The following is a 9,874-nucleotide window of genomic DNA, read 5'->3' as shown; positions in this document are numbered from 1 at the left end:
ATGGGAGCTGAAAGCCTTTGCATTAGTACTAGCTACTTAAACTGACTAAGGAAAACAATTAAAACGTAATTTAATCAGAAAAAAAATAAAATTGTAATAATAAAATTTTTAACATAATTTAAATGTTAGTATTTAAATGGTTACACAAACAGTTTTCTTCTGTAGTGGCTTGACATTAGCTAGCCAGATTTTAGAGCTTTGCTGTGGGCATTTTATTGCATTCAGCCACAATATCATTGTCAGTGAGGTCTGGTACATGTTGAAAGATTACTTAAGAAACGCCACACCACATCTTGTGTAGTCCAGGACAAGGCGAAGATTTAGTCTAAAATCCAAGCAGAATTGCTGAACTCAATATGATCTGGTGTGTCATGTTCAAGAGCTGAAAATCCGACGGCTTGACCAGTAGGGGATGTAGCTCAGTGGTAGAGCGCATGCTTTGCATGTATGAGGCCCCGGGTTCAATCCCCGGCATCTCCACACGGAATAACATTTTGATAGTGGCTCATAATTCAGTGACAAAAACTGCGTGAATTTATATATTTAACCAGACATTCGTTGGAAACATCTTTGTTCATCTAGCATTACGGTTTCCCAGAGGTCAAATAATTTATTGTTATTTATTTTTATTCATTATCGGAAAACTACTTGAACTATTATTATGTTCGTGCACGCAATTAATTTATATTTTAATTACATAGAATTAAATGTAATGGTCTGAACGCTCTAAAATGATTTTAAATATATATTTTTACAGCTTTTCTGCTTCTTGAATGTTTTTCCGGGGCGCTGAACCACGTGCTCCTCCGCCATGACACTCGCCCTTGAAAGTTGACTGGTGAGTGAGTGTCTGCAGTCAGAGAAATGTCTGTATCCAGGACAGGAGGAGGGAAAACACTCGACATAGTGAAGAATTTACCGCGGATAACACTAGCCAACCTACGACCTAACCCTGGTGCAAGGAAAAATGTAAGTACTGGCGCTGTGGAGCTCCCAGTAACGTTACCCTCATCTTAGCCTGTTAGCATCAGAGACAGGCCAGTCTGGTCCAGTTCAGAGATCTACAGTAACGCTGTAGATTTCGGCTTATGCATAACATGACTGAGAACTGTAGTTAACTAGCTAGCTAATTTACTAATTGGTATTTTCTCATTCATCCCTGCTGAAAATAAAAACCCAGCTCAAGACCAGCTTTTGCAGGAAGCTGATAGCAGGAAGTCTAAGCTGGTCTTTGATGGTCAAAGCTGACCATACAGGCAAAAACATACCCTATACTGGTAAACCAGTATACCTGTTGACCTGCAAAGCACATGTTTTCATTTGGAATTGATGGAGTAGCTGGTACACCAGCATGACCAGCTTTAGCAAGTTGGTCATCCAACGTGATTGACTAGGTTTGTTAAAGCTGGTGACCAGCTTGAGCTGGTCAGGCTGTTTCTTTTCAGCATGAGTATCTGCTGCCAGTGATCGTAACATTTATCTTCTGTAGTTTATTCTCTTTTGGCCTTTGCTGTTTTTCTCACTACCCCAGCAAAAGTATCAAGCAAATTGACATTAGCCACATAGTGAACCATCTCTGTCAGGTGTTTCACAGGTTGGTTAAGATGTCCTAAGCTAAAAACAAAAAAAACCTGCTGCACAAAAAATAATCTTACAGTGTGTTCAAGTTCTTAGATACTGCAATGACAGATGCAAGAGAACTACAGTGTTGGATTTAGTCACATTTAGCCCAAGTTACTCACTCATTCTTTTCGATGTTTCTTGTTTTTTTTAATTTATTAATCCAGTTGTGTTAGCTGTCTAAACACTAAAGGTTAGATTTAGAGATGGTCAAAAGCCGATCTGCACCAAAAGCCAGGCTCGGCTTGACCTGCCATCCCTTAAGATCCATGGAAGACAAGCATCTAGGCTTTTTTCTGTTCTGGATCCCAAGTAGTGGAACAAACTGCCCCTGGGTGTCCGAACAGCAGAGTCGCTTGCTATCTTTACATGCAGACTGAAGACCCACCTCTTCCGAGAGTACTTGGGCGAAGTGTAGTGTCGTTTCAGTAATTTGACGTTTGCATCGCCTCCTTTGTTGGACGAGAATAGAACTGGAATGCAGTTAGGCCTATAAAAAGTCCACACTTTAAGCTATAAAAGCTACCTGAACATAAACATGCTGTGGATTTATTTTTATGTTCTGAGGAAGCAAGAGAGGAAACAAGAAATCAACCTTCCACCTGGTGAGGAGATATGAAAAACATCATTAGTCATGTTTAAATGATGTCTGGTAGTCCATTATTAATCTGACTAATAGCTCAATCAGAATAGAATGCGACCATGTGCATATAGGGCTGGGCGATATGGTAAAAATACTATATCACAATTTTTATCACGATACATGCAATCACCGACTAAATACATCAGTAGCAAAAGATTCTTACCAAACTACTGTTCAGATACTGTTCAGATATGTAACATGCAGTTGATCAGTGTTTATTAAGTACTAACAATATCCTCAATATGCTTAGAATAGCATATTGTGTATCACGGTAACAAACTTAATCATGATAAGGTAAAATATTGGCATGTTGCCCAGCTCTATGTGTATACTATGTTTCAGTCGGAATAGACAAGTCTGATTAGAGCCATTCCAGGAACAATTTCTAATTTTCATCACACTGTTGAGTAGACGTGCGTATGAATATCTCAGTCCTAATAGGAACGAATTCAGTGGGATTGCTGAAAATCTCTGAATGTAAACCTGGCCAATGACCGTTAGTGGTGATTAACTCATTTGTGGCACCAGTTGATCGGGGGCATATCTGAAAATGGAAATCTGTGGATTGAAGCAGGGGACACATTCACAGTCTGTTGGCTTATGTATCTACCATGTCTGTTCATAGGAGAAACGCCGGGGCCGTGGTATGCATGGTGGGAATAGGAGTGGACGAGGACACAAAGGTGAACGACAGCGCGGGAACCGTCCCCGTCTGGGCTTTGAGGGAGGACAGACTCCATTCTACCTGATTATTCCTAAATATGGCTACAACGAGGGACACAGGTAGGATACCCACAAATGGTTGCTTTTACTTATTAAAGTTTATACTTCTGTCATACTCTCAGGTTTTTATTTATTTATTTATTTTTAAAGTCTTCGGCACCAGTACCCACCACTGTCACTGCGGAGATTGCAGTATTTGATCGATCTTGGCCGAGTGGACCCCTCCCAGCCCATAGACCTCACCCAGCTGGTCAACGGCAGAGGGGTCACAATCCAGCCTCTCAAACGTCACTATGGAGTTCAACTTGTAGATGAGGTAGATCCAAATTTGTGTTTGTTTCACCAGAAGTTTTATGACCTTCTTACCACAGATTTGCTTGGGTTGGAACGTAATAGGACATGTGTATGTGTCAGCGTTACACGACTGTTCACTAGTAACTGTTGAAATCACTTAGGATGTTGCCTGTTTTTGATGGAATATGGCTGCTGTTGTTGTTGTTGTTGTTGTTGTAAAAACAATTGTAAATATACACTTTATCTTTGTGGACACCCTTTCTAATGAGTGCATTCAGGAACTTTATATTTTCACCCATTGCTGACACAGATGTGCAAATGCATACACACGCACAGTACTGCAAACAGTACAAGTACTGCAAACAGAAAATAGGACTCCCTGGAGCAGATCGACATGAACTGATTGACACGATGCTTATAAATGTAGCTTATTTTGGGTGTTCGTGTTATAGTTCTAGTTGCCATAAATAGGTGTCGTTGTCTAGTACCAGGCTTTATTATATTTCTGAACTACTACCACTCTGGGACCCCTGGGTTCGGCCCAGTTATTGAAATCACGGGTCTCATCAGCAACCACATAAATGATAGTACCTAAAGTACTATATTCAAGTACATACTTTATAGGGGTTTGGTTTTATACAGCCTCTCAGCCAACAGAACATGTCACTGTCATAAAATGTCACTTCATTATACCAAGCTGCAGTATGTTAGGAGTCCAGAGGGTGGCAGCGGTCAGTCATGTTTTAGCTTCTGGTTGTCTTCTTGAGGTGACTTGACTAATAGCGTCTTTCTCTGTATGTAAAGGGAGCCGACGTTTTCTGTGCTAAGGTGAATCTGGAAGTACAAATGGCAACTGAAGCAGCCATTGCTGCCGTGGAACGCAGTGGTGGCGTAATCACAACCACCTACTATGATCCCCGCAGCTTACGTGAGTCAACTGCTGTAAATGCATGCGCACACTTTTTTCTATTCTTTTTCTTTTTCTTCTACATACGTATCATATAATCACATTGTGAGTTCACTACTCCAGCATCAAATCAACAGGCTCAAAGCAGCATAGAGTTAATTAACTATTTAATATGCTGTCAACAGACAGGTTAAACAAAGAAACAAACAAAAAATATTGTAATTTGGTGATATTAAAAAATAAAAAGTGCTACAGAGGGTTCAGAAGGTGAGTAATGCCACAGAAGGACAATGTTTGGTTCCATAAAGAACCAAATATGTAAAAGAGATGTGAGTGTAAAGTGCCTTTATCTTAAACCTTTTAACGGTTCCTCACATCTTTGCAAAAAAATATATTTTTTTGTGCTTTGATGGAAGCAAACCCCAACACACCAAACATCTTGACGGTTATGTTAAGGATAAAGGGGTCTAGGGGGACTCCCTAGTGGCACAGACATCTTAGCATTGGCTTTTATCATCACGTGATGCCATAGCCATTCATGGCCAGGAGTCACAGAGAGCATAATTAGCCTCTGGTTAGCTGTTAGCTGATGTAACAGAATGTTAGTGATATTGCATTATTTGCGACTTTAAAAAAGAAGCATTTGGCTGGCTTTGTGTGCCTTGGAGAAGACACATGCTAGCCTTTATCCTCCCTGTGTTGGTAGCATGGTGTGATAAGAGACTCCAGTCTAGTGGGTAGAAACTGTAAAAAATTGTGGTAGAAGTTGGGTCTAAATTTTAAGGGCTGATTACTGTTTGATTGATCTACATAATGGTCAGTGGTTAAGCTTGTCACATACTGTTTGGTGATTCTGAAGCACGGAGGTAGCCAGTATCACTCATGCTAACTTGTTTGATTGTGTGTCTAGAGATCCTCATTAGGCCAGTGCCATTCTTCCTGACTGGCCAGCCCATTCCCAAGCGAATGTTACCTGCCGAAGACCTGCTCCCATATTACACAGACGCCAATAACCGAGGTTACCTGGCTGATCCAGAGAAGATCCAGGCTGCCCGGCAAGCACTTGCAAAGAAATACGGCTACACGTTACCAGACGCTTCAGCGGAAACAATGTGCAAAATGTTAGCGGAGCGAAAGGATCCCAGACAGATCTTTTTCGGGTTGGCACCGGGCTGGGTCGTCAACATGGCTGAGAAGAAGATTCTTAAACCCACTGACAAGGACCTGTTGCAGTACTATGGTTCATAATCCATCCTGAAAATGAATACTCACTCAGTGACCCAAATGTAGGCCTGTTTCTTTGATTCATCTTTGAATATGTAAATATGTATTATTGTTTACATTCATTAATAATAAAATGTTACCATGTGGCCAGCTCTGTTTATTGAATATGAGTGCAGATTGTATATTATTTTCCAGTAAAACGCAAAGTATGATTACTCTTTTCTGGACTTATCTGTGATCATTGACCGCTTCCCTTAACGGTGAAAGTAGGCTTTCCGAAGCTCACAGAGAGGTAGTGGCAGAAGCAGTGTGGAGCGGAGCAGGTGAGCGGGAAACAGGAAAAATAAGAGCCTTCAGGGCCTGAAAACAGGAACCAGCTGCATTAGTGTGGGTCACTTTTGTGTGTACGTACAAGGCGAGTAGCTGTGAGCATGGTAGCCTATTACTCATCTACAGCTGTGTCCGGGCCTCTACAATCAACCGGCACAGCAGCACTTCACTAAAACAACTAACCAAAACCCAGGCAGAATGACTCTCAAACACAAACACTTAGAGCCTACGGAACTGTCCCTTCACATCAAAAGCATTTTACAGACACATTTCCTGAATATTTTCCAAAGGACTATCATGATTGCTTCACACAGCATCCGCAGGCATAACACACTAACCTGCGGGAAGCGTTCCTTAAATTCCTTTTAATCCCCAACATGTAGAACCTCCACATAAAACAATTAAACAGCTGGAATGATGTATGAAGATACACACCTTACTGGGACATTGCATAACACCATGATAAGTACAAGTCAGGGTTTAGCCAAATCATTGCAAAAAGAAAGACATAAAAATGTATATATGAATGCAATGAGTGTATAATTAGTCCCCTGTATTACACAGCATTTTTTGATCAATTGCATAATACTAGGCCTCAAAGCCACAATTTGAGTAATGTGGAGTCACCACATGGCTAAATGGAGAGGCTGTGTAGTACTGACTGCTTGATGAAGCTGTAGTTCAAAAGATACAGAATAGATTTTATACTGTTTTAATAAAGATATTCATTTAAATACTGATCAGCCATAACATTAACAACATCTCCTGGTTTCTACACCCATTGTCCTTTGTATTTATTTTAACCCTCTTTTCACCCTCTTCTTCAATGGTCAGGATTCCACTGGACATTTTATAACAGGTATTATTTGAGCAGTGGGTCATTCTCAGCACTGCAGTCACACTGCTGGACTGAGACTAGTCCACCAACCAGCCAACAGTGTCCTGTGGGCAGCGTCCTGTGACCACTGACGAAGGACTAGATGATGACTAACACAAACTGTGCAGCAACAGATGAGCTTCTGTCTCTGACTGTACCTCTACAAGGTGGACCAACTAGGTAATAGAATGGACAGAGAGTGGACACAGTGTTTAAACACTCCAGCAGCACTGCTGTGTCTGATTCACTCGTACCAGCACAACACACACTAACATACCAACACCATGCCAGTGTCACTGCAGTGCTGAGAATGACCCACCACCCAAATAATACCTGCTATTTGGAGTCCTGACCTTTGAAAACACCTTTGGGTGAAAGGTGGCTAATAAAGTATGCAGAGAAACAGATGGACTACAGTCTGGGATTATAGAAATACAGACTGCTCTTATGTGGATAGAATGGGCATTAAGTGTAGAAACATGGAGGTGGTGCCTATCCATAGTTATCCATACTGCTTTCTAGAATGATGACACAGCTTGCTAGCTATCAACATAATGTGAGGTAGCCTAGCAACTCCAAACCAGTGCTGCACAAAATGTGGCCTGCGGACCACTGCGGACCTGCGGATGAACATATTTGATGGGTTATACTAACCCTGCCCCCTCACTTAATTACATGAGTACATACATAATTAAAATCATATTTTTTTCTGTTTGAATAATAGAAGTTGAAGTGTGTCAGTACTACAACACAATGTGATGTTAGAAAATATGCTTTATCATTACCTTCCCTCTTGGCCTCCCTCTTAGCCCACCACAACTACCAAAAAATGGCCCTGGTGTTATGCACCCACGTTTAGCTGGCCTAGGCTATACGGGCCTGTGAGTCGAGGTATTTCAGGCAGTTTAGTGAGGGCACATTAATCTTTCTTCTGTGATGTTTTATTGTACTTGTGAGGCTATTGCTCTCTATATATAGCACACTTACAGATACTGTCCCGAGGGACTTGACTTCAGTCTCTGCTGCTGTGCTGAACTTTATCGAAGGAAGCACATGTTTGTGTTGTTGGTGTGTATGTGTGTGTGTAAGCGACAGCAGAAATGTGTTGCCTGCTTAGTGTAAACCAACTAATAATTCTCTCTCTCTCTCTCTCTCTCTCTGACTCTCGTTGACTTCTTTAAAAATATAACTTTTCGTCTCATTACAACCTAGCTGTTGATCACTATTCACACATTGATTGGTACTCCATTACTGGGTCATTACTGAAAACTGGGTGTCTTTTCCTGTAAAACCAGCCTCTAGGGACTCGGCAAATGTCTGTACGTTATTTTGAGTTTGCGGCCCTAAAGGCCCTGAAAGGCGTGTGCTCTGTGCGGGCAGCATGAGGCAGCAAGGGGCAGAAAGGGCAGGAAAAGCAGGCCGAGTCCTTTCAGCCCAGCGTATGTGTAAATAAAGCAGAATCTCAGGAAAGCGACTCGCAGTCAGTGTTTATGAGAGAACACCACAGCTTATCTACAAAGGAGCAGAGAGGCAGTGTGAAGGCGCTGAGATTGGAACGCTGAGAATATGAGTGTGTGTGTGCTGTAAATGTTCATATAAGGACATTTTTGTCTCTTTCTTGTGGCCCGAAGTATAAAATAATTGCCTTTATTGGTTGCGAAACTGTATTAGAAAATAGGTTACTGGTTGTAGATTTGGTAAAAGTCATTACAGCAGGTTATTGGCTGCAGAGTTCCCAGGAAATTTAAGGTAACTACAATAAATAACTGCTTTGATATTGCTGTACATTACTTTACTGAATTCTGATAGGAAATTAAAGCAAAATGCCTTTGTCAGTATCGTTGCTGCATGTTTATCCTTATTTCCTTTCTTCATTGACAATTAAAAGTTTCTTAAATTCTAGAAAAATGCCACTACTTAAATACTTGAACTGATCCACAGCTTCAAGGCTGAAATGCACTGTATCTAGCACCGAATTACTGGTACACTAATTATACAGGACTAAGCTGTTAGATTTTAGTGTTAGAAATTTGCACTGTAGATTGGCCAGTTCAGCAGAGTTTAATCTGTTAGACTCCAAATTCATTTAGTCGCAGTAGATCATCAGACAAGTGGAGACAACCCAGTGTCTGATGGGAAGTTTTATCTGCCATACCGATCTCCAGTCTGAGTGGGCCATTATTAGCTTTACTGATGTCGCCTAATTAAATCTCAGAAGCCAGACCCAAAAAAAATCCAAACAAAGGTGGATGGCAGGCTGTGTAAAATCTTTGCCTTTGAGTTTCTTTCTGCGTGTCAGACATTCATGCCACCCACTAATTAACTGTGGAAAATAGTCGATTAACTAACTAAACTCACTAAACTGGTCTGGTCAAGTCTGTCATTCTGAGTGTGCTGTGCTCCTGAGGAAGGTTCAAGAGAGTGAATGGATTCAGATTTTGTAATATTGTTCACTTGAAGCCTATTCTTGGCCCTGATTATTTCATGCTATTGTGTGTGAGTGAGTGTGTGTATGTGTGTGCGCACATTGTATTCAGTTCTCTTTGTGCTTTGTGGGAACAAAAAGTTCTTACAGCTCAGGAAAACATGAACACAGAATTCTGTCATTGTGGGGATTCTTGCTGGTCCTCACTTAGATGTTCTTAAAGAGATATTTGGCATGATATTCAGCTTAAACTAAAAGGAAAAACAGATCGATTATTGTCAAAAGTTATTTTGGAGCATTTCTATTGGTCCAGTCATCATGAAATTGTGATATGTAAAAAATTAAAAAAAAAAAAAAAAAAAAAGAAAGCACAACTGCCACCTTTAAATTATCTCAAAAAGTGAAAAAATGTGAAAAATGCAGGACAGCAACAATTTTTATAACAATATAAAGGTATAAAGCTTTAATTTGACAGCAGTGTAATAATTTCTGGAACAATAACACGTATGCCATTCTATGGACTCCCCCCATTAAAGATAATGCGATTGTGTATGTGTGTGTGTGTGTGTGTGTACTGCCATGGCTCTTTGTATGCATGTGTGATAGTATGGGAGCTGAATACAGTGCAGCAGCCTGCTGTGGCATACAGTAGTTGATCACACTTGGTTGAGAGGTGAACAATAGCCACAGGCTGATAATGTGGCCTTATCACACACTCCAAGCGGAATACAATTCAGCATTAGCACTGAATGCTGCTGAGTTATAAATCCTCACTCTTCAAAGGATCATACGCTCCAGGCCTGCACCCTCAACTGAGGCCGCAGGAGCGGA

General features: G+C 40.9%; 1 protein-coding gene and 1 non-coding gene across 2 annotated transcripts; both read left to right on the top strand.

The window, feature by feature from the left end:
- The first annotated feature begins 408 nt into the window (after positions 1-408).
- Positions 409-480, top strand: trnaa-ugc (transfer RNA alanine (anticodon UGC)). The gene has a single exon. It is a non-coding gene; the product is annotated as a tRNA-Ala (tRNA).
- A 338-nt stretch (positions 481-818) lies between these two features.
- mrpl15 (mitochondrial ribosomal protein L15) lies at positions 819-5,557 on the top strand. Its single transcript, XM_072688006.1, has 5 exons — positions 819-969; positions 2,889-3,046; positions 3,137-3,302; positions 4,085-4,208; positions 5,098-5,557. The coding sequence occupies exons 1-5, from the start codon at positions 865-867 to the stop codon at positions 5,433-5,435; spliced, it is 891 nt and encodes a 296-aa protein (XP_072544107.1). The 5' UTR covers positions 819-864; the 3' UTR covers positions 5,436-5,557.
- Positions 5,558-9,874: the final 4,317 nt, after the last annotated feature.

This window comes from Salminus brasiliensis, chromosome 9 (genome assembly GCF_030463535.1).
Source record: "Salminus brasiliensis chromosome 9, fSalBra1.hap2, whole genome shotgun sequence".
Lineage (NCBI taxonomy): Eukaryota > Metazoa > Chordata > Actinopteri > Characiformes > Bryconidae > Salminus > Salminus brasiliensis.
The sequence above is the reverse complement of the archived record's forward strand: the minus strand, read 5'-3'. Positions and strand labels throughout refer to the sequence as shown.

Bases quoted from the DNA above. Each gene is read 5' to 3' on its own strand.
- mrpl15 (XM_072688006.1), top strand. From the start codon at position 865: ATGTCTGTATCCAGGACAGGAGGAGGGAAAACACTCGACATAGTGAAG. The intron at 970-2,888 runs GTAAGTACTGGC...GTCTGTTCATAG, and splicing joins ACCCTGGTGCAAGGAAAAAT to GAGAAACGCCGGGGCCGTGG. The intron at 4,209-5,097 runs GTGAGTCAACTG...TTGTGTGTCTAG, and splicing joins CTATGATCCCCGCAGCTTAC to AGATCCTCATTAGGCCAGTG.